Source organism: Rissa tridactyla, chromosome 2, assembly GCF_028500815.1.
Source record: "Rissa tridactyla isolate bRisTri1 chromosome 2, bRisTri1.patW.cur.20221130, whole genome shotgun sequence".
NCBI classification, from domain to species: Eukaryota; Metazoa; Chordata; class Aves; order Charadriiformes; family Laridae; genus Rissa; species Rissa tridactyla.
The window spans coordinates 141727949-141753399 of record NC_071467.1 but is presented as its reverse complement, the minus strand read 5'-3'; the positions used below and the strand labels follow the sequence as shown (position 1 = coordinate 141753399).

General features: G+C 36.6%; 1 protein-coding gene across 2 annotated transcripts in view; it reads left to right on the top strand.

Annotated features, from left to right (window-relative positions):
- Nucleotides 1–25451, top strand: part of VPS50 (VPS50 subunit of EARP/GARPII complex) — an 89679-nt gene that overhangs the window by 42000 nt on the left and 22228 nt on the right. The window contains exons 14-21 of one of the 2 annotated variants that reach the window (XM_054190982.1): nucleotides 1056–1153; nucleotides 1882–1976; nucleotides 2675–2773; nucleotides 6109–6199; nucleotides 7733–7909; nucleotides 13249–13367; nucleotides 14804–14910; nucleotides 22100–22221. In XM_054190982.1, the coding sequence (XP_054046957.1) occupies nucleotides 1056–1153; nucleotides 1882–1976; nucleotides 2675–2773; nucleotides 6109–6199; nucleotides 7733–7909; nucleotides 13249–13367; nucleotides 14804–14910; nucleotides 22100–22221 (908 nt within the window). The remainder of the gene's footprint in view (nucleotides 1–1055; nucleotides 1154–1881; nucleotides 1977–2674; nucleotides 2774–6108; nucleotides 6200–7732; nucleotides 7910–13248; nucleotides 13368–14803; nucleotides 14911–22099; nucleotides 22222–25451) is intronic. The other variant, XM_054190983.1, reaches the window with a different exon arrangement.

Genomic DNA, 25451 nt, shown 5'->3' with positions numbered 1-25451 from the left:
CACGATCACTTCCCTACTCCTGCTGGCCACGCTGTTCCTGATACAAGCCAGAATGCTGTTGGCCCTCTTGGCCACCTGGGCACGCTGCTGGCTCATGTTAAGCTGGCCGTCCACCAGCACCCCCAGGTCCTTTTCTGCCGGGCAGCTTTCCAGCCACTCTTCCCCAAGCCTGTAGCGCTGCTTGGGGTTGTTGTGACCGAAATGCAGGGCCCGGCACTTGGCCTTATTAAACCTCATACAGTTGGCCTTGGCCCATTGATCCAGCCTGTCCAGGTCCCTCTGTAGACCCTTCCTACCCTCAAGCAGATCAGCACTCCCACCTCGTTTGGTGTTGTCTGCAAACTTACTGAGGGTGCGCTCAATCCCCTCAAGCAGGGGACTGCTAGGAGCCAGGAACCGAAATGAAGCAGGAATTGCCATTCCCTGGGCTGCAATATTCTCGCGAGAAAATACAGTGTCTGTTCGTGTAGAATGTAACCTGAGGGGCAGGCGATGAATAGATGCCTCTGGTCAATTCACGTCCAGGTACCTCTTCTGCAGAGTTTCACTGCTATATTTCAACATGTCACGGGCGCTGCCTGGTTTGGGAGAAAGCACCACGGATTCATTTTGCTTACTCTGTTGAAACATTTAATCACTTCAACCCCCACCTGTCTATGTTTTGATTCCCGTAGCATTGTTCGGTGAAATGAGGTGCAATTTCCTTCATGATTTATACTACTAAATTACATGCAGGTAAAATTTCAGAATGAAACTGTGGATTTTATCGCTCAATCCCCTCATCCAGATCATTGATAAAGATATTAAACAAAACTGGCCCCAGAACTAAGCCCTGAGGGACACCACTGGTGACCGGCTGCCAAGAGGATTTCACTGCATTAATCCCAGCTCTCTGGGCATGGTCATCCAGCCAGTTTTTTACCCGGTGAAGAGCACACTTGTCTATGCTATAATGGATAATATGATAATGGCTAAGGCAGAAGTTTCATGAGGGGTACAAAACTAGGATACGTTTCAAGGCTTTTGGAAATATCTACAAAACCTTTCACCTTCAGTTTCAGATGGCAGCAATGTGATTGGAACTGAAGAGAACAGTTTTGACCGCAGCTATGTGAAAAAAAAATTGGAACATGGGCTTTCACGAATATGGCAGGTATGTTTTTTAAATTTTTTTCCTAAATATTTATCCCTCCCTCCCCTCATATTAATTACAGTTATATTTATACTGATCTTCTTAAAAAAAATAAAATCCTGGGAGAGATTTCTTTAAGTGATTTGTTTTGAGATAAATATATCAAAACCATGGAAATATAATTTCTGTGACGCAGTTCCTACTTGGTCGCTATGCTTACAAACTCAGTCAAGATACCAAAACATACTAACATGGCTTTCAGCCTGATTCCACTTTTCCCAACCTGTGTGCTGCCCCACAATCTATTTTCTTATGTACTTTTCTCTGTTAGCATAGTCATACTGCTTTATGTTTCTGCTGTAACCATAGCTATGGCGAACCTGAAGTCTCGTGAACCTGTCTGGTTTCACAATATTCCTGGTCTGACTGCTGGATCAGTTTGATGTGCAGTGAGACCCCAAATGCATGATGAAAAAGATGTAAACCTTTTACGTTGCTGAATTGTAATCCAAAGCTCTGTTTTTACAGTGACAATAAAGCGTCTCGGATTGACCTTGTGTTGTAGAGTATTCAAGAAAAAAAGTCAATGAGAAATCATTGATATTACAGTAAATGGAGTTCTACTCTAAATCTCAAAAAGAAGTTGAAAGTGCAAATAAACCAAAAAGTTCTAATGAAGCAGGCATCTGAGCCATCACCTTTTTGTCTTTAGTATATTAAGTATACAAAAACTTGTTTGTGTTTTGTAGGATGTTCAACTGAAAGTGAAAACATATCTTCTGGGAACAGATCTGTCTAACTTCAAATATGATGACTTCATATTTGTACTTGATGTTATCAGCAGGTATACTGATGTGGGCATAAGACCACTTAATATGTGTACACAAACTTCAACGCTGATAAGACAGCACAGTTAATTAAGGCTAATATTTACATTCTGATGCCAGCTTTGTTCCTATCTACTGATAGTTTGAAGAGCACTTCTTATGTGGGAGTCTGAGTGAGTGCCGATCTCTCTTTCTTTCTCCCTGCTCCCAGGAAGTACTTGGGAGAGGTAGCATAAATTGCTTTGCTGCTCAAGTAGTGCTTAAGTGTGATATGGTTCCAGTCTTGTCCATCTTTAAGATTTCAGATGTGCAGATCTGACAATTTTCGTGTTTCTGCAAGCTTTTAAAGGGACTCTTAGTCAAGAGCAGTAAAATATTGTAGTACCGCTAGCCTGTATAGTATGATATGCTTCTGTTTTGGTAATAAAATGACGGATCCAGACTGTGAGCTGTACAGCTTACCCTGCATAGTGGGATCTCAAAAAGACATTTAATTTGTTTATGGCTCTTTGTCTCTGTGTGTATGGGACATTATGACAGGATTTGGAGGGAAATGAGACATGGACTTTTGTGAAATGAGTGAAATGTTTGCAACTTAACTTTGGTGGTGGAGATACATGTATGCTCGTGGTAATGATTGAGGCTTGTAATTCAGATTGGAGCAGCAGTATTAATAAATCAGTGAATATTTCTAAACTTTGTTTTATTGTTATAGGCTTATGCAAGTTGGAGAAGAATTTTGTGGCAGTAAGTCTGAAGTTTTGCAAGAATCTATCAGAAAACAGAGTGTTAACTATTTCAAAACATACCACAGGTGAGACTACTATGTGTGCAGTGAATGAATCTAATGGCATTTATTTTTGTTGGGTTTTACTTTAAATGCTTTCCAGAGGAATTCCACTGCATAATATTCCTGCAATGAGGTTGACAGATAGCAGAATATGTTTCATGATGAGAATTGGGCTCTGTACTCCGGAGAAGGGGATGATGTGGAGAAGCCTTTGCTTCTGTAATAGTTGTGGAAAACTCTAGTTCTGCATCAGATAAAGATGAAAAACTTTTTATATAGAATTTCAGTAGTTTTTCAGGCTGCCTCTTAAGCTGTCTCCTGGGATCCCGAGTATGAATGCGTCTGAAATCCATACTTCCTAGCAAAATTGTTGCTTCTTTTTCTATGCCGCTCCATAAAAAGAGCTGATCACGTGTGGCTGTGAAACGTTTTTTTATAATGCAGTTTTGTCTTGTGTTAGATGTTAGTACTTGGATATTAGATGTTTAGTACTGAGTCCATCTTTTTGAGTCACGTTTTCATAGTTTTTTCATTGGCAATATCTAATTATGTTTCAGTCAACTTAATCATCATATGCTGTCATATGCTGTCACGTGCAGGCAGTCTCTGGCCTCAGATATGACAGCTTCAAGACTTGGCTGTTTGTTTTAATTGTCTTGATTTCCCAAATGGTTTGGATGATTGACAGCTCTTTCATTCTAGTTATGTAGCATTTATCTTCTTTCTGTGTGTAAATAGCTAGGAAGATATAAGAAGAAATACAGCATTCCTTGCTCTAAAAAACTCTTACTTTCCCAGTCTTGATCTGTTGACATCTATTGTATGGGAGCTGTCATACAACTAATACATCCAAACTCATTTGGTCGGAGACTTTCTGCCTAAAATCTGTCAAGTATGAAAATTATGACAGGAGGACACGAGACAGTGTCCAAATTCAGAAGCTGAGAATGTGGTTTGGAATTTCTTCCAGCTTTGGTAGTTTGTAGCTAGGATTTCTGTCTGGACGGTTGAAGACCTCAGTTCCAGTTGTCTTAAAAGCTTCAGCCTTAACCAGATGCACGTTATGTCTTGTCAGGAAATGAGTTAATTAAGGTGCCATGCCACCTATCTTTATTTCTTGAAAGCATTTCTGAACTCTGAACTGAATTTCATGAAGTGATTTGGAAACTGAACTGCAGCTCTAGGTTCAGAAGAGCTGTTTTGGTCTGCCTAAATGTCTTTTATTGCACTGACGTACCACATAATACCTTACTTGATTAAGTAAATATAGTTTGACCATTATGGTTTTATTTACGTTTAAAGGACCTATTTAACAGCTTAGGGAATCAGAGACAAATTTTCTGAATTATCTATGAGTAAAATAAAGGTTAAGGAACGTTGATGGAATATGTATGGAAATACTAATTTTTCAAAATAAGTTGTGTTTTTTATGAAGGTAATGTTTCTTGTAATTCTTGTGAAAATAAAAGGAAGTACTTACTGATATGATTCATATTATGTGAACCTTTTAATACTTTTTACATATTTTATGCTGTGTGGGTATTGTGAAGATTAATTGGCTGATGTTTTCATCCTCAGAAGGAAAAATATAAAAAACCCTTTCTCCCAGCTATAACCTTCACATTGATTTATATAAAAGCTTTAAGCATCTTGCCGTTTCAGATCAAGCTAATGTGGCTTTCCATTCCCTTGCGTATTTAATTGGAGGGGGAAAAAAAAAGCTACTGCTTTTAAGGATTCATTAGTACATAAAAGCTACATAGAGCTGGAATGCTCAGAGTCCAGGCGTAATTAGTTCTTTGATTGTGTAATTTGACATATGAGGTCTCCTGAGCTGTGTGGTGTTTCAGAGAACTGCCAACACAGAGAAAGCATGCAAAGGAACTGGTCATGTCGTTCAAAAAGCGTAGAAGAGCAATGTAATACGAGAGCATACATGAGGCTTTTTTAGGTAAAAGTTGATTATTTTGAAAAATGCGGACGGGCTTTTGGCAGAGAACATCAGTAGGGCGATTTTTGTTCTGATACGTTTGTAAAAGGGTGTGTCTGATCACCAAAGCTTTTCAGTGAAGGAATGCATCAGACCTTGCATGTATGCCACTTTCTGGGATTGTATGCTGGTGAAAATGACGAGCTTTTGTTTAAGTACTTTGTCAGTACCTTGATTTCAGCTTTGAAATGATAGAAAAACTGGTGCTGTGTGGCATTTAAATGTTTGCTTTTCTATGACTCTGCTTAGTCTTCCTCTCAAGGAATTTTAATCTGCAACACTGATTTTCAGAGCATCTCTGTTTGTTGTTTCTGTTGGCTTTACTGGAAGATAATCTGCAAGCTACGGGTACTCGGTGCCTTGAAAATAGCACTTGAAGTCCCTTTGCATTTAGCTGGTGAATTTAAATAGACACAGCAAACTGTAGTCATAATTCAACATATTGCTCACCTCCTTGAGGCATGAAAATTTTAATTGTACTGATGATTATAGTTTGTTATTGAAATAGTGGTATTTCTAAAATATTTTACTGCCTAATTAGAAACCCAGTGCATAATTTACCAAGTGCTACTTGTTAAGCAAACCAATATACCACATATTAAGAAGAAAAGGTACAGCAATGTGACCTCAATAAGCACTTATTGCTGTCTTTTCTGTATGAGTTCTTGCTTACGTGGCAAAAAGATTTTCTTTAATAAAGGTATTTCTGTTTATCTCTGAACGGAGGCTTTTCTAAGGATTAAAAACAACGGAAACAACGCAGAGATGTAGTGGCTTGATTACATTTCCCTAATACAATTTCTATGTTAGTACCAAGGTAAAGTTAAGCTATGAAGAAAAATATAGCCTAGGAGATTAATAGCCACTTAAGTTTTTTCTTCTCTGAAAAGCTGAGATGTCTGTAGAACATTCGCTCTTTCCACTTCCCTTTGTACCTGTTGGCTTCAGTCTGTTTATTGAAAGAAGCATCTATCTTGTGTGAGCTCACAGAAGCTGTCGTACCACTAACGGAGTGTTTGTATGTATTATATTGCTTTCTACAGTTAACACAGAGGAAAAACAATCCAGTATTACTGCATAATCACAGATGTTCCTTTATACTTTCTAATGGTTTTGACAAAAAAATTTGTTTCCAAATTTTGGAGATTGACATTGAGAATTTCTCCAGAGGTGTCATAAAACATACACTGTGTTAGTAGCCACAGCTTTCAGATGGTCTGTCAGTTGAAAGAATGACTTAAATATCTGTTTTCAAGTGTGACTTCGTATACGGTTTTTGAAGGCGTTTTTCACTGCGTAAGTTAAATAATGGTCTACTTCCTGATTTACTTTTGCTGCCAATTGATAGTATTCATTTGTTGTATTTCAGAACCCGTCTTGAAGAATTAAGAATGTTTTTGGAGAATGAGACTTGGGAACTTTGTCCTGTTAAATCAAGCTTTAGTATTCTGCAGCTTCATGTATGTTCTCTGAATAACACATACAAATGTATTAATACTTTAATAGCTAAGAGTCCAGGTGTTCTGATAAGTAGTAAGATCCATTAACTATTGTGCAAATGTATTCAATGGCTGATAAAACCCCCTAAATTTCACTTCATGATATCGGAAACTTTAGCTTTAAATGCTTTTAAAACAGTAGTGTTCCTTTTTCAGGCAGGTGGAGGTTTACAGAAGATGCTAGAGTTGTAAGCATAATGTTAGCTTTTATTTTTCATGTTTTAATGTCGGTTTTCAATTTCTAAAGTATTCATCTGGGAGTAAGATGCTAAAAGATGAGTGCCTGAAAGCAGTCACATGAGCGCTCACTAGCTTGCACCAATTTTGGCATCTGTTTCTAGAAACATAGGTCATACTGGCTCATTTGGAAAGGGAAAAAAAAAAGTTAATTCTTCTGAGGTGAAGTCTAACTGAAAGCAAGTAATTGGTGTGCTCACCTGCTGTCCTAAAAGGATTTTTGTGAAGTTTAGCACCTGGTGGGTGAATTTCACCTGTTTTGCCAAATGAAATGTGGGTGCCTATGATTAAAGCTATCACTAAAGTGTAAAAATGGATAAAGCTGAGCAATCCCAAGCAAAAGACAATTGCGCAACTTCTGTAGAGTTAACTGTAGAAGTAAGGAAGAGGCTACTGGGCAGTAATAGCTCATAGGGAAAAAGGAAGGAGGACCCTTAGTAGCATCCAGTAGCAAAAGAACGAATAGTTGTTTCAATAGAGAAATGGGGTTATAAAGCCATACATACTGTTTAAGGGACTGGAGCAGCAGCAGAAAAGGGCAGAAAGTAATTTATTAATTTAAACAAACAGAAATCTAACATTGCAGTCCTTTTAGCTGCGTACATTTTGCTCTTTAAACCTTTAGATAAATCATAATGTACATTTTGCCATTTACGAAGACCAGTAGCTAGAGTTTAATAGGTAAAAATGTCACCTGAGATGAGTCAAGATCTTTAGAAAAAAAAGTCTAAAATCATACTTTATGTGTCCATATATTTGCAAAAGTCTGTGCACTCACCAGTCATCAGAAAATTAATGTGCAATGCGTTTGAAAAGTAATAAATGTTAAAAAGAACTTTTAAAAAATAAAATATTGAGAAAATAAATTCTCGGTAATTTACTAAAGAAAGAAAACTACAGTTTTGCATAGAATTTAGGTCTTGTTTTATCTCCTAATTTATGCGAAATAAAAACTCACTTAGTTTTCACCTAGTTTTAGACAGGGAATATTTTCAGAATGCAGGAGATGTGTTGCATGTCATAGCCAAAACCTGCTAAAACTAGAAAGACGAGCAGTGTAAGATTGCCAATTTCAAGGTTAGCTTGAGCCAGCATGGAAAGCATGTTTAAATAAGCAGCAAGCTTTGGCAAAATGTTTTCATATCAGGTTAATTGTCCACAAGTTTGTTGTTATGCTCTGGTTTTATGGAACTGAAGTCATAATAATACTGAAACTGTCTTGTTGCTGATTAAATTGTACTTTATTTCCATTAATAGGAATTTAAGTTCATGGAGCAGTCACGTTCCCCGTCTGTGTCACCTAGTAAGCAGCCTGCTTCAGCAATTTCCACAGCAGTAACCTTATTTGAGCAGTACTGTAACGGAGGAAACCCATTTGAAATTCAGGCTGACAGCAAAGATGATGAGACAGAAGATGTGTTAGCTTCCAATGGGGTATGTATGGAGTATTTCAGGAAAAAAAAAATAAAAAAAAGAAAAGCAAATCTCGCTCTTAGCAAATGATGATTTATTTTGTGTATCAATGATGGCAAAATGTCTTAGTACAAAGATCAGTTAACTGCAGTACTATCTAAAATCTCAAGGCACTTTACTCTTTAATTAGGTAGGTTGCTTTGCTTTTAACAGTGCTGGAAAGCCAGGCATGTTGTTTAAAGTTGAGTTTGTTTTGCAGTGGATCAGTATTTTTTTCCACTGAAGTCAAGTGTTCCTGAAGGCTAGCAAGACATGTTCCACTTCAATTAGTATTTTCCCAGGTGTTTAAGTTAGCTTTCTTTGTGGAAGTAATTTTGTCATTTTAGGACTGTCTTTCTGGCTTCTTAGGAAAGGCTCATTGTGGGTTGCTCCTTCTGTTTTATTTGTTCACACCTATGGGATTTGCCATGGTTTATCTGATGTTTGTGAGGCAGTTTTTAATTGTAATTTAAATGCTTAGGACACTCGCTTTACAGTGGGATCTACTGTAAAACTGAACAATAACTTTGTGCATTCTTTTCAGAATTCTGTCTAGATTTTGACATCTAGCAGTGGTCAAATATGTTTTACTTCAAAATTTTGTAGCATTCTCTTAAAAGCTATATTAGCATATTTTTCTTAAAGCTTTTGCTCTTGTTTGCCCCTTTGATGAATAATGTTTTCTTGGGCTTTTTTTTGTGATAAGGTTGGGTTTAGGTTTTTTGCTTAAGGTTAGTTAATCCAGCTTGTCACACTAATGGCTCTCTGGTTTTTGTCTTCGTCTTTCTCGCTTTCCTGTGGAACTTCAGTTGCAAAGCAGCTTGATCTGTATCTCGCACACCTGAGTGTGATGCTGCAGTGTCTTTCCTTCTGTGGGCGATGCAGCAGCCTCTTTTCTACTGTGTTACTTGAAGAGAAAATACAGTTGATTTTGGTGTAAAATGTTGTTGCATTGTGCTTAAAGGAAGCTGCTGGAGAGTCAGTTTCCTGGTGGTAGTTCTTCCCGTCAAGTAATACAGCAGAACATGTCCTACATTTTATATAAGTAAACTGAAAAGAGTTGCATGGTTATTGCTGTTAGGCTTATATGTAGATTCCAGGGCACGCTAAAATCAGAATTCAGTAGTGCTTTGTAGAAACCCACTCTGAAATAAAGTTTCTGGGGAATCTGGGCAGCCATTTGATAGATATTTGCTAAAATGATCCCTAATGAAATAAAGATTAATGATACCAATAGTACTTTGGAGGTTTCCAGAATGATAGCTCTCCCTCTACTGAAGACTTTATTTCAGACTTTTGTACATGTTTGTGAGTAGTTTTGCTTTTTAAAAGATTTTTATTGAAAAAAACTCTGTATGTAAGGCTATTGTTTTCATACCAGTTGTTTACTGCTGTCTCTTTTTTGAAGGTGTATGAGGCTCAGTCCCAGCCAGAGCTGAGGCTACTTGAGGCAGTAAGTGTTAGCTCATTAGTAAAGGATTTCAGGGTTGCCTCATGCTTAGCATGTCGGGCTGCTGTCGCTGCCAGCACCATGGAGGAGATAGTGTTCCCCTAAAGCACTGTCAGGACACCATATGCCTTCTCTGGTGGTGCCGAGGGCGGTTTCCTCAGTGGTCCAGCAGTGGGGCTGTGGTCTTGGTGAAGCAGGCTAGAAGGAGTCATGATCCCATGAATTACCAGTAGGCTGATGTGTCACATGTGTAGAAAAGTCCATGTTGTGATTTCCCTGTCTTTAATTTTGAACAGTGTCCCATTTGGTAGGCTTGCACATTGTCAGGGACTTTCAAGGCTGGCTGCACTGTCCTCTTTTTCAAAGCTTTGTGCCAATTTAGTGTTCTTTATTAGTGAAGCCTTAACACATTTTAAGTTGATAAAATCTGATTTTGTGCCTGGTGAAGAACTATAATGAATTTTGGCTTTCCTTTCACACCAGGGGGACAGAATGTTCTGTGTGGAAAAAGTAAAATGCCAATGATATGATTTATTATGCATTTTTCTTGTGAAATATAGCTTAGATTTACAGCCATTCATATTATAAAATAGGTTTTTTTTTAGCCTTAAATGTAGCGGTGTTTGGAGAACTTAGAAATAGTGTATCAGACTAACTTTATTTTTTTTTAACTAGCATGTAAAGTTAAGTTTCAGTTTGTTCAATGTAATTTAAAATTGATTATGGAGGATGATGCTTTTGATTTTTCTTCCTTGTGGAAATCAGTTGTGGTGAACATTTCCTTTGTTTGAGATGTTTCTAACAACTCTGTAAATAAACAGGTTTAGTCCATGTGATAGCTTGAGTTCAATGCACTGGAAAATGGGAACTAACTGCTTTTAATATTGAAAGATGTTAAGTAAATCTGAAGAATCATACTGAGAATGTGGATGAGGGTGTTCAACAATGCTAAGAAGGCACTTGGTTTTCATCAGTGTATTTGTCTGTTAACTCAGTCACTGGAAGGATAAAATCCTTTCCAAAATCTTTGTGAGCCAGGGAAGTATTATGCACATTTGCTCAGACAACTGAGGCACAGGATGGGTTAATTAACTTGTCAGTAATTGTACAGGACATCCAACCTGGCTGGTATTAGAACCAAGGTTTCTTGTGACCCAAGTGCGTATACTCACCAGGTGACCGTCGTACCTTCCCTTTTCACATTTTTCATCTCCACTCTCCGTTACCAGCAGTTCCAAAGTGCTGATGCGTAAAAAGAACTCTTATTTTAAAAAAAGTTACACCTATTTGGTTATCCTTCACATAGAAACAGAAATAACTCTCTTAGGTAATATGTGGTAAAATTTCTACAAAGATTTTGTGTGTCGGTTTCTTGAATGACCAGTTAGGGTGGAGGCACATTTTAGCACTTAAAATTGAAATTATATCAGATGAAGGCCACAAAATTTTGTTTCCAGAGAATGCAGACATGTTTCCACATATTTCAAGAAATGGCATGACAAGGAAATAAGGGATTGATTTACTTGTCAAATGATTTGTAGGAATGTAAGAACTGTCAGGATTTCTTTTGAGAATTTTAAAGTTTTTTTAACTTCTTAATTGTTGCAGTTCTGGACGGCTGAAAACAGGCCTCTGGATCCATTCACCTCAGCTCTGTATCTTGAGCTTCAGTGAGATGCTTTATGACTCTTTCCTGTAGCTCCCTAAAATATCTTTGTTGTGATACAGTTAACTTACAGTTTTGTAACACTCTTCAATGAATCTTACTGCTTTCCTATGGGTTTGTTCGGGCTGGTTGCCTAAACACTTGTGAACTGATTATTGCTACAAGAGATCTGAATTCCTTTTAGCACTTTAAAATTTTACTACAGACTGTGCATATTCAAATGGATTTATAAGGTCTCTTCAGGTTGAGGTCATTATTTAATAGTTGTGAGTGACTTACTGCATACTTTAAAATGCAGATATTTTTATCTCATTAAATAACTTTTCCAGCTCATTAATAGCATTAGGTTGAGGAGACTTAATAAAGTATTTTTTCATGTAAAAAAAAATAATTCTCAAAATTCTTTTAATCTTTGATGTTAAGACAGTTAATATGTCAACTGTCAGAATCGTATATCATAGAATCATACAATCATAGAATCATTAGGATTGGAAGGGACCTTAAAGATCATCTAGTTCCAACCCCCCTGCCATGGGCAGGGACACCTCCTGCTAGACCAGGTTGCTCAAAGCCCCATCCAGCCTGGCCTTAAAAACTTCCAGGGATGGGGCTTCCACAACTTCCCTGGGCAACCTGTTCCAGTGTCTCACCACCCTCATGTTGAAGAACTTCCTCCTAACATCCAGTCTGAATCGTCCCATCTCTAGTTTTAATCCGTTCCCTCTAGTCCTACTATTACCCAACATCCTAAAAAGTCCCTCACCAGCTTTCCTGTAGGCCCCCTTAAGATACTGGTAGGCCACTATAAGGTCTTCTCGGAGCCTTCTTTTCTCCAGACTGAACAACCCCAACTCCCTTAGTCTGTCCTCATAGGAGAGGTGCTCCGGCCTTCTGATCACCCTCGTATATCAATATGAATTGTAGTTAACAATTGTACTCAATTTATCATTTTACTATCACTGGATTTTAATTGAATGAGCACGTCATTTATTATATATTAATGCATAATAAGAGGTGGTAATTCTCCATGCTAATACTGTTCCAGCCAAGTTAGTTAAACTATGACTCTCTTTGTCTTTAATCAGGCCTGAACTTGGCTCATTTTTGAAATAAACTGAGCTGCTTTCATTATAGCTTTCCTTTGTCAGAAATGTTCGTGAGGGAGAAAAAAATCCCAGTTGTACACTTTTAATGTGTTTGTGTGGCTTCATAATTGTAAAAAGCATTTATTATTTGTGATTGTGAATAGTATTTCTCCACATAAATCATACTCTAGCAATAATAATATAATGAAAATCCTATGTTGTGTTATATATGCTGTAGCTGTGTTGCTCATTTTTTTAGATATCACTTGTTAGGCTCAAAGCTTCTATCCTTGAAAATAATTCTCATGTGATCTTTGAAGTTCAATTCAATACTTTTCTTGGTGTTAATGTAGATAGAACAGCATACAGTTGAAGAAAATAAGTGCAGAAAAATTAGTGAGAAAAAACATGGTAATAGTAGCCATGAGAAATACTTATAGTTTTGTAGTAGCATTTCACTGCTTATTGTTTTCTTGAAGTTTTTGTGCTTAGTCAAAATCCCATTGGTTTCTAACAGGTTAAGTGATTGAAAGGCTCTCTAGTGGAAGTGTCTTTTGGAGTGTACTAAAATCAATTTTGCAAAAAGCAGCAAGTTGTTTTTATGGTATTGGGTTTTTTAAAAATAAATGTGAACAAAATAAACATGTATTTTTGTGAAGCAATAGTTTAGTCCTTCTTGCATTAATCATTAAGGGTTGTGTGTGGTGCCAGGTTTTTTTTGGTTTATTGCCACCGTATGGCTACATTTTGAGGTTTTATTACTGTTTTTTCAGATTGTAAAGCAAATAATAAAAGCTCAGATATGTGGGTACTTGATACAGCAAGAAGAAGGCAAAAAAAAATTATCAGCTGGGAGAAATAGGATGATGCAAATATTTACTCTTAATCAACATCTGAGAATAGAAGTTTGTTTAGAAATGCACTTACAAATGGCTTTGTATAATTTGACTGCTTCATTTTTAATGAACATTGTCAGCAGCCTTTCAGCCAGCAAAGTTATATGTATTCTGATTGAGGTAAAAGCCAAGAAGTGACCAAAATGCTAAGTTAAATGAGTGACAATATTATAATGAAAATAATGGCGGTCAAATTATTTTTTTTTTAATATTGCTTTTAACAGTATGAATCAGACGAGCAAGAAAAAAGCGCATATCAAGAGTATGATAGTGACAGTGATGTTCCCGAAGAGTTGAAAAGGGATTATGTGGATGAGCAGACGGGAGATGCCCCTGTGAAAAGGTAAGTAGACAGCGTGAGTCCTTGATCTCATTTACACGCTTCTCATCTCAGTACTCTAATTACTTCATTTTCTGTTCAATCTACGCTCTACAACAATGGAATAGTAATCAAATGATCTTTGTGCTACCTGCATGTTTAGAAAGGCTCAGCAATTAGATCTCTGGAAGGGGGAGGAACATTTAACTGCTCATCATTATTGCAGAAAGAAACTTGGGAAAGCAGGAGTTTGAAGGAATATAAAGACTCTCTGAACAGGTAGCGGGAAAACTGATTAGCAAGTGTTAGATGTTAACTGAAGGTTCCTCTGCAACTGCTGTGTGCATACGTATACTTTCTGCTGTGTCAGAAGCAGTTGTTCACAGACTAATGGCTTGAGGCTTGGGCTTCTGCTTTTGCAGAACGAAAGTAAACTATTACAGATCAAAAAAAAATTATTCCGTAGCTTGAAGGCAGTAATTTGGAATTTTAAATTCTCTCTTTCTTTAAGAATATATACATGCACACACACGAACACACACACAGACATATATAAATGGATATACATATTATATTTTGATGAATATTTTATTTATATATATTCATATAAACAAAAGCCAACTGTGTAGCCTTTAAAAGGATCTGAAATACAGTTTTCTGTCTAGGACACTGTACTACTTAGACGTCCATTCAGACTTTGTGAAGCAGACTAACACTATTTGTATGTAGATGACAGAGCAGGAGAACTAGAAAGCCATCACTTGGGTCAAAGCAGAAAAATGTTGTTTTACAAAATAAGCCTTTAGGATAAAATATTGTTAGCATGATTAATTTCACAGAAGTGATGGAGATATTGATAAAAATTACTTAATTGGAACAAACCACAGTGACTATCTATAGCTTTGTGCTGTGAAATTGAAGCTTTCTGAATTTTTGTAAGAGTATCGTATCGAGGTGTGGCAGCTGGCAAAAGGTTTATCTTACAGAATCGTAGAATATCTCGACTTGGAAAGGATCCATCAAGATCATCCAGTCTAACTCCCTGCTTCTCATAGGACTACAATTTATGAAAAAATTAATTTAAAATTTACTAATCTACCCCTGTTTTGTTGTGACTTGCATTGGTTTGATTTTCTTTACTTCATAAACTATGAATTTGAGTCAGAGTGGTTAAAATGATTTCTGAGGCCAGACAGAGGCCTGAGGAACTCAAGCCTTGGACTACAATTGAGAAACTCCTTTCTCTAGCGCAATTTTGTGTAAATTAGGCCAGGCTTCTCTCTTTAAATGTTAGAACCCTAACCCAGTTATGCTTTGGTATAAATAAAATACTGTGCTGGAAGACGTACTGTCATGTGAAAGAAGGGGGGGGGGGAGATTTATTTTTTACTAAATTTAATTTTTATGTTCTTGAATATAACAGACAGTCACATTTGGTGTATTTTGTTTTTTCTTTAAAGTGTTTCTCGAGAAACTCTGAGGAGCAGAAAGAGATCAGATTATAACCTAAATAAAGTGAATGCACCTATCCTAACAAACACTACACTGAATGTAATAAGGCTTGTTGGTATGTAGAACAATTGTAGGTTTTTATATATGTTTTTTATTTTAATGGAAACCTATTGATGGCAAATACGTTAAATGAATGTTAAGGCTTTTAAAAATATACCTAGTTGGGCTCTATTTCCACTCTTTGAAAATGTTAATAAAATAGAAATTAAGCCGTAAACGAAAGTATTTTTAATTAAGTAGACAAGTTTGGTTATATCTTGGGAGTTGTTTTTACTTTGAAAATTAATCTGCATGCATATATTTTTATATATATTGTATCGATTTTAACTAATAATGGTGGATTAATTGTCTAAAATATTGAATGCGTAAAACCAGTGAAGATAGAAAGGAAATAGATTGTTTTATGTTGCTAATGTGTCTTGGTGGATGAAATGCTTCATTTTGAAGTAGTATAGTTACAAAATTACCTTTTGCTGTCTGAGAGGGCAGCATATAAATCAGAAATTAATTTTCTCAACCATTTTTGACACTTTTTTTTTCTCTTGGAACATCTACAATATAGACCTGAAATAAGAATTGAGATTATTTTGTTATAACTTTTCTGCTATTGATCTGTGAGTTAGGTTGGAGAGATTTGTTTGCTACCTTCTAGAATAAAGGTTTGCTCTAAGAAAAGTTAAGATTGAATCTAGAAATCACACGTGGCACTTTCATGTAAATCATTCGGTCTTCCCCCAGCCTCTGCCGTTGCCCCCCTGCCCTAACACAGTGTTAGAGCAGGTGGAGCTGTAGTTCTAGTTTTCCAGTTCTACGTAAGGAATCTTTATATTTGTGGATTCTGTCCATAACCCCAAACTTAAACATTATTTGCAAAGCTCATACATATGCTTCCCCCCCCCCCCCCCCCCTTTTGGAATGACATTTAATTTTCAAAATTTCTGCTACTGGGGGTGTTTTATAGTGTTTCTGTAATGACTGATAATAGCATTATTTGGAACATGGAATTGGAAAGGGATTTCCTGCAGCCTGCTCTACAGGAAGACATGTCATTTAGTACTGCCTGTAAATATGCTAGTTTTGAGCTCCAGCTTAATAATATTTCTGTTTTGTTTCCACCACTCTATCTATTAGGAATTCTATTCTAGAAGCCTTATCAACTTCATGGTTAAAAAAAAAAAAATAAAAAAGAATTATCCACCTATTTTCTGCCCACTTGATCTTATGCCAAAATAAACGTTGAGGTTTAACAGATCATTTTGTTCTTTGATGCACGCTGCCCTGATGTTTTTACAGAAAGCAAATCCTGTTTCTTCTCAGTCCTTGATTTGCTAAACTAAATGTGCCAAGCTTTTTCATATCCTTTGTATTTATCCACCAGAAGCTTAAGTCCCCTACTTTCTTTACCAGTTCTTTTTTTGCTGTTGTTATAGACTTATCAAAATCATGTGCAATGCTTTGGATGAGATCTCACTGCGTTGTGTCACTGTTGTATCGCAGCGTCCTGGTCACAAGTTGCCTCCCTTTTGCACCTTGTCAGATTTCTCACAGCTTCCTTGTACTGGCAGTTCAGTCCCTCTGTAATGAGCTTGTACAGCCAGCAGGTCCTTCACTTTCCCAGTTTTTTTCCAAGGGATGAGCTGATAGTTTATAGAAAGATGTATGTTTTTAATTAATTGGTCCTCAAATGCATGGCTTTACATTTTGTACTATTGAATTTCATCCAATTTTTATTACAGCAGTCATCAAGGTCCTCCAGTTCCTCCTGTATATTATGTAAATCCTTTTCTGTTTTGATGGTGCCTTCTTATTTTTTTCCATTATCACACTCCTATTTTTGTGCCAAAGTCATTAATGACAATATTAAAGAAGAGGCCAGTTGCTGGGAACTCCACTAGTAGCTTTTCCAGATACTTCCCTTTTCAACACGCCCCATTCTGTCTTCTCTTTTATTAAACCCTTACTCTTTTAAAAAACTCTGGCTTCACTTGTTTACTGTGCAATGTTGTTAAATTAATACTTTGAGTAAATCTTAATTGCCTTCATCTTTCTGCTTCTGTCACTTCCATACTTTCTTCAAAACTTGATCTGAAGTCCTGCATCCTACAAATTAAAGCAGTAGATCAATAGTTGAACGACTGTTTTCCCTCCTCTTGATTACGTTTTTATTTGCTCTTTTTCAATTGTAGCCGTACAACCCATGCCTTGACTGCTTATTGCCCATACAGCTTATTACACTGATTACCAGACTGGTGATTTCACGGACATTTTTCGTTATGTACTGATTCCTTTGCTCTTGTAGCTTGACTGTTTTAAGGTCTGTTCCAGCCCATTCTCAGTGTGCCTGAAAGTGGCCAGTTCAGTTCTATTACTCATCCTGTTCCCCTTCTCCTCGTTTTTCTCACTCTCAGTGTCACTGTTGTCGGTGAAAACCAAGGCAAACTATTCATTCTTGCTTTGGGGCTGTCTACAATTTCTGTCCTGTCACGTCCCCCTGGTTTGGTTTGCTTTTGTTGGTCTTTTGTAATTGGAAAACTACTGATTTTTACCGTCTTTGGAAAATTTAATTTTGGAAAGACTTTTGGTACTTCTAGCTCTTAATGAAACTTCCTGAGTAAATAGGTCTGGTTTTCCCCTTTGTCCTTGTCCTAGTCATTCTTCCCTTCTAGTTTCTTTGCTGTTTCTCATTTTCTAATATGCAATGACCCCACCTCACTTTCACCTTAATTTGTACCTTTTTTGAGGAATACCTACCATTTGGTATCATAACTGAAACAGGGTTTTTTTGCATACTGTTATGCGTAAACTGCATGTTACACCTGTGCCACAGAAGTTGAAAATGCCTTCATCTTTCGTCGTGACTTTTGGCCTTAGTGTATACACATATGTCATTCACTTCTTCAGACAAGATCCCCAGGGACATGAGACATTTCTTTATCAAAGGGTTAATGGCTACAGAAACAAGAAACAAATAAGATACCACTGCTTAGCCAGACTGATTTAGGTTTTTTTTCCCTTTTTGTCTCCCCTCTTGTCTTTTGAATCATCCCTATAAAACGTGAAGATAAACATGTTGTTGCCGAGCAGATTTGGCTGGGTGTGATACTAGGTTGTAGGAGATGCAGGTTTGATCCAGTCCCCTGGATTATCCCCATGCAGACAGGAATGCTCTGGAGCATGCCTGTCGTTTAACAGTAGTCTCTGCTAAGGCCATGGAAGGCTTCAGTTTGTCTCGCACTGTCTCAGATTTTTGGCTAGGAAAATGCCATGGCACTGAACACTAATTTCAAGGAGTATAACTGAGGTGGTTGTCGAGGATTCCTTCATTATCAATGGAGAACAGTAGGTAACTCCAGAAGATGATAGAGTTTGTTGACTATCCTGGATGTCTTTGCCTGCATGTCATTGCATAGATATCTTAGCACTTTTCTTCTGAAGCTGCTCCTGTGCTCTGCACAGGAGATCTAAGCATACAGGATGGGCTAAGGGTCTGTTTTTTAGATAAAGAAGTTGGACAAAGTGGATTGCATATGCAAGACCAGCGATGTGGCACCACAAAAAATAAGCTGGGGGCTAATGCAGTACAGGGGACACAGTAGGCATGCCCTACCTATAGAAAGCCTGTACTCTCTTAGTTCTATTCCTTGAAAATAAGGCTCTATTTTAAGACACATTTGTTTTGGTAGCAATAATGTGAGTACTTACGCAGTTTTTGTCCCTACTATATTTTGTCACTGATATTCCTGCCTCTTGTATGTTGCATCAGCACTTTTGGAAGACCTAGATCACCTCCCTGACCTTGTCGAAAAACAAATCATAAAGGAAAGTAGGTTTAAAAAGGGAAGTCTGGAGTGGGTTGGAGATGCAGATTTAAATTGCCCAATCAAGTAAAAGAAATTGTTTCTTCACTTTTTAGGAAGGGATGTATGTAAGTAGTAGTACTCACTGAATGGGTATAACAGTGCTCATAACCCATTTTGAACTATTTCTGTGTGCTCTATGCTTTGTATGGAGGCTAGATGAATAAAACAAAGTGTAGCTTAATAAATATAAACTACATAACTGAGTTGCTATGTATAACTGAAGTGAGAGCTGCTAAAACTTTGTTTAACTTGAATTTCAAGTGAACGGTTCAATTTATCTGGTTTTCCCTCAAGTTTGTAAGCCAGGTAATTATTTCTCTGTTTCCAGTATAAATTAACCATTAGATTTATTTATAAGGCTAATTTTTTCCTATCAAGCCATTGAATGTTAACTTAAAATATAAAGGAAGAATGAACCTGTGTTAAATTTGTATGGAATATTTTGACCTAGGTTCTATACATCAACAAGAATAATTAATGACTATGCCATTGTATATATTCCTTGGGTGTTTTCTTATTTTAATTAAGGTTGGGGTTTTTTTAATGCCTTTTTGTGCCTCACTTTTGCTTTTGTTGTGAATAGTTTTTGGGAAGAAACTCTTCGCTTTTTCTTGGTTTGAAACCCATTAACTTCTAAGAAAATAATAATGGTGATGACAAATCTCACAGCAGGTATCTCGTAGCTGAAATAAGCGATTGGTCACATAGCATAGAACCTTATGGGGCATAAAAATCCCAAATCATACAGTCTTTCAAACTGATATAATTACAATGGGCTTTTCACTTTTTGCTTCAAACTGGCATTTTAGCTCCTAATGTATGTCGTAGGAAGCTGCGTGTTTGGGATTGTGAGGCTCCCTAGGAAATGATTTTACTAGTGGCCATAGATATACAAAAACTCAAATACGTATTATTCAGGAGATTGTGTATTTATTTACCTTTTTGATTTTAGTGATCAGTTTCATATAGATTAGTGTGATAGAGAGTACTCTCTACTTACTGTCTTTAAGGACAAAAGAAGTGATGGAAATAATACTTCAAAAAAAACCTGGCAAATGTTCAGCAGTTTTAGCTATTAAGAGAGAGCCTCTAGGAAGTCAAGCTACTTTGAGTTGTCGAATCTCTAAGTGGTGTTTTCGAGTGTTCCTGAGAGTTTCTAGCACGGCATGGGTTTGGCCTGTTAGTGCTGTTTGGAAATGTTCTCATACACCCCTTTTCAACCAAAATAAGAACTTTAGTGCAACTAGATAAGAATGTATAGAAGTTAAAAGTTGGCATCCCGTTAGAGAGAGCAACTAGGAGGAAATGTTCTTGGAACACTTGTTGTGTCAAGATGCTGAGTGATGTAGTAATAGAGAAATGTTCTTGGCATCAGAAGATTTTTATAGGGACAATACTTGGGCAGTGTACAGTGTGTAGCCCTTTGGAAAAGCATAAGATACTGCCTGTGAGATTACCTTGAATATTCATGCCAACTGCACAGATATTTGGAAATCTGACTGTCCAGAATGTGACACATCACCCTCATATATTGTATGTGTTGCAGGCGAGTTTAAAAATGTGTTTATCACAGAGTAAGCAGAAAAAATCAGCCTGTGGCAATACAAAATATTCCGATAGCACATGTGGAGGGGACAGCTGCTTTGATTAGGGTACCATCCTTTCCCAAACATCCAAAAATTTCCACATTGGGCTGTGCTAGAGCTAACTGCATTTGGTTTTCCCTCTTGGAAGACAAATAGAAATTTTTTTAAGTCTGCTTTGCCGCTTGTTCGTAATGGTGTAGATCAAAACATTGATAATTAAGCACAGAATTAACAATTGGGCTAAACTGCCAAATATTAAGCATTGCAACCTGTGTCAAATCTCCAAAAATAACAAAATATATGCTTGCCTGTGTTAGCAAACTGGGATAACAGATGCATAGTATTCATTCAACCAGGGAGTCTAAGCTAGATAGAAACCTGGAAAGCAGCAATGTCAGATTATTGCTTGATTCTTACCATACCGCTATATCATTTTACCATGTATCTACTGTATCATGTATTTGCCAAATTATTGTTATCTTTACTGACCTACACAAGTATTGCTTAAAAAAAATTCAAATAACCCCCCTGACACTAACAGCTCATTTTTTTTATTTTGTTACTCATTTTCTCTGCATGACAAACATCTTCTGTATCAATTAGTAATTACTTTGCTGGGCTCAGCATTAACTTGAAAAACAGTGTTGCTGACTACAGGAAAAAGAAAATATTTTAGCACCCTCATGTAATTTTTTCCAATCTGTCACATCAAAACATGGCTGGAATATGACAATTTGTTAAATGATCTGCTATATCCTACATGCTGGGTGGACTGCATTTATGTTTTGGTTCAAAAAAACTATAATAACCCAGAGCTTATTATATATTCTTTATGTTTTTAAGATGCTAATAGGGCAAGCAGTATGTCATTTTTGAGCTAGCCAGCCAGAAATGTAAGGTATCCACAATATCGAGGTTTTCATTAAGTACGCTTCTTGTATGGTTCTGTGAAAAGAACCACGCCTGATGCCGGAAAAGAAAATAACTAAAACTGTAGGCCCTGTGAACTATACCTGTATGGAAAAAATTCTTTCTGAGTCCAAATTGTATGATCAATTTGACTCGGCTAACATAGATGAAGGTCCTGAGGTTTTTAAAAATTTTTATTTTCCCAAGTCAAACGCACAACAACAGACAACAGGAAGGAAGATAAGGAGTTATTCTTCTCCCTGCACGTGCCAGGGACCCGGCATCCTTCTTTTCTGTAGTCTGTCCCTCTAGAAACATTTCAAACATGCATCTTGGGTTTTTTACTCAAGGATAAAAAGGAAGGAGAGCAGGAAATGCTATGTTGCTGATGTGAAACACATCGTTCCTGGAGTTGTTGGATGAAATCCAATCTTGGGCATATCCTTTTTATACTGTGCTTTTCTGTTGCTTGAAAAAGATCCACATGTGCATATTTAAACACAAACCAATGCGTAAAATCTTCAGTGGCTTTATATATCATTTGTTAGAGACTACTTTAAGGGATTATTATTTTTTCGATAAACGAAGCTGAAACTTGTAGAGGATCCAGAAAGCTGTATGTTTTGAATTTGGTACCAGAAGACCAAGGCATTTTGATGTGGATTAACATCCACATTTGGAGAAGTCTTTAGGCATTTGTGGTGTCTTAGTCATCATATTTAGCTTTGTTTTTAAACATCCCAATCTCTAAAATGTTGTAAATTGTCCTTAATCAATATTCAAGGCTAATTAATAAACTTCGTAAAGTTGGTTTTGAGTTTGTCAAACTCAGTGCTGTCTTTGTAGCACTTACGTTAAACAAACTGATCTTCTGTATTTAATTTTTAAGGGAAATATATGCAGATGATGAATATTCTGAAACCAATTGCATTTGATGTGATCCACTTCATGTCCCAGCTCTTCGATTACTATCTGTATGCAGTCTATACGTTTTTTGGCCGAAATGACACGGTAGGTAGAAACATTGTTCATTCAAGTATCACTATACACACAGAATGGGAATACAGAGGAGATCTCTTTACTTAAAATACTACCTAATATCTAATGCCCAGAAAAATTAGTGGCACCTGCATGGATTTGAATGCAGAAGTAAGAAAAGGCTGATTAGATCAGGCGAATAAGCACTGGAAGCATCATTATCACCGGACATGAATCCTATTATGTTTTGAATAGATTTTGTACTCTATTTCCAGCAGTATTTTGAAAGGAAGGAAAGACAACATGAAATACCTAAAAGTAGTGGCAGAAAGTGGGGAGCAAAGGAGCAGTCTGCAGAAGGAGGGTGGTGGTTTGGAGCCTGGAGACTGAGTTGATTTGATTTCCTATATGTATTTCTCTAACTTAGATAAGAATAGCAAAAGGAAGAGGACGAGGGGGACATGAAAGTTAAATAGTAACTAAGGTTTAAGAGGTTTGAAATACTCTCTTTCAGATCTAGTATTCTTCTGTCAAACTAATCGAATTAATGAAAACAGGGTTTTTTTGAGTGATCTTGTAGTTGAAATAAATGCTTGTTGTCAATGTCTGTACATAACATAGATCAACTTTCAACAGAATTGTCTTAAAGCATCTATGAAAAGCTGCATGTAAAAGCAATTTTCTCCTCTCTTGGCCCCTAAATTACTCCGCAAGTAATAATATCGTGGGGTTCCAAATTCATCATCATCTGTTGGCAAACTGTAATGGATTTTCAGACTCAACATATGGTTCTAAATGGTTTTGAGCTGTTCTCTTTGGCAGGACAAATGTATTTGCAATTTGTTTGTGTTTAGAAGATGGGTATTTTTTGTTTTGGATTTTGTTTTTGTTTTTTGTTTTTTTTTTTGTTAAGATAATTGATCTCCATTGGCTTAGTCAGCTGCTCTGGTATTCACATTCTGTTGCATTTATTTTTATTTTTTTGCACCTCCCATTTTGTGTTTTTAAAGCTCATACTGAGTTCATCACTCTCTACTTCTAACAGAGAACAGCACAGTGCTAGGCAGGTAAACATTATAGCAGATGGGTGGTAAAATTTGATGTTTTTGTAGTGTGCCTAATTTTTGTTTTGACAGATGATTTTCCATGGGAAACATACTGCTTACAAAGGGTCTATAAATGTAATAAACCCTCTTGTAATGCTGCTTAAATGTCCTCACTCCCCATAGTGTTTAGTGGGTGATGGTATGTGATTTAGACCACTGAGAGTGTTCCTGTTTCACTTTTATTTATGAAATAGCATCAAATGGGATTCTTAAAAGTATGCTGGTAATAGAACTTCCTTGAGTGGTTGAAATTCTTTGTGAGTATTATGCTTATGTTGTATATGTTAGTACACACATAAGGAGAATGATTAATTTTACAGAGTTCATTGCCAGTTCAGTTAAAAACAAGGATTTAAAATATACGTGTTGAGTTCTATGTCCGGTCATGATGCTAAGTCATTGCTCTTTCCAGACCACTTTAGAATGATTACCCTCTGTAGTCAGTATTCGGCTTTCTTCACTGACAAAAGTTACACACTGTTTTAACCAGAATCGCTTTTTCAAAACCTTTTTAATTTGTGGGATGCAAGTTAAGACTACTTTTCCTCCTTATCTCAAATTATGGAGCAACGTAACATGAAATTAAAAGGAATTACCTATATTAAATATCTGTTCACTAAAGTGTGAGACATTCATGAACATGCCATAGAATAGTCTTTCGCAGATAGATTTGAGAAGAGTTTTAATTTTTTTGACAAGACATAATAGTTTGTAAACCTATGGCCATTCTTATGGAAAACACTTCATTTTATTTTTTTTTTCAACTGTAAGAGGTGATGTAGAATTGGTGATGAGTAAAATTGTTCTGTAAATTGTCTAATGCTTTGCTTACTAACCTTACTAGGTCATCAGTTTGTGGAATTTAAGTATCTACCATTTTGCAGAGAGAAATAGCTTCCATGAAGCAAAGCAGTTATACTGCTGAGTGACACGTTCTGTGTGAAGTCATGAGGTTCTGTCCTTGTGGAAAAATGCTGAGCAACAATTTTTGGGGGTTTTTTTTGTTTGTTCGTTGTGTTTTTTCCCCCCTCATACATATGGCTGCACAGTTCTGACTTAAGGCTGTAACTGGTTGCCTGGTAAATCTGGAGTTCTTGATAGGTAATGTTTTACAGAAATTTAAGTATGTTTTTGCATTCCTTTTCACTCAGATATGTTTCAAATAAGAAATTGCCCTTTTTTTTAGAAAGACATATATCATTATAGAATAAGTAAGCAAAAGTTACAGATAACTACTGGAAGTTAGTAATTGAAAGGCAGAAAGAAAAAGAATTAGTGGCAGATTGTGTGATGTGTAGTTTTGATGGTGCAGGTGCAAATTTCTTAAATTTAATGGCTGAAACTTGCAAATACATTTTTTAATATTTTTTTTTCCTTTAAGCAGAGTATTTTTTCTGTTTGTTCTTTTTCACCCATATACCTGCAAAATCAAATGCAATTCAGAACTGATATTTTCTATGGTAAAAATGTGAAGAAAAATATAAATTATTTTGGTAAAAAGCTGACTTCACTTGTGGAAAAACAAAGGCATGAACACTTCTTTTTATCAAATGTCAACACTAGGATAGTGATTTATGTTTCCTACATCAGGTTCTAGATTGCAGCGGAGTGTACTTCCCATGGGAATTCACCTCAGTTGTAAATTTTCACTGAGTATTTAGGAGGATTGGAGCAGATGAACATCTTAAGTCAGAAACATTAGATGCACTAAATGGGGACCTAAATTATACCTTTTTGTGTTTAAAAGGAGTGGATGGGATGACATGAACTTGAACACTTCCTTCCCTGATTTAGTGCATTGAAAGGAAGTCTAATAATACAGTGTAGAACAGTGCCCTAAATATTGTTGAGTAAATTGCCTTTTGGTGCAAATCACATACCAGAACTGTATTCAGATACTTCCAGATTCTTGATGTAAATGTGTGTTTCTTACCTGTCCCATTTCTACTTCCTTTGTTGTGTTTGTTTATTCTTTGTTTTTTTTAACTGGAAGTAGAACATAAGTAGCTACATTAATTATGCATGTCAATTCAGACCCTCAGCTGGTATAATTCATTGCATTTACCAGGAAATCAGTGTAGCTATACTGATTTCTCCCAGCTGAACATCTGCCCCATAATACCTCTAAGCCGTGAACATGAAGATGGCACATTTCTC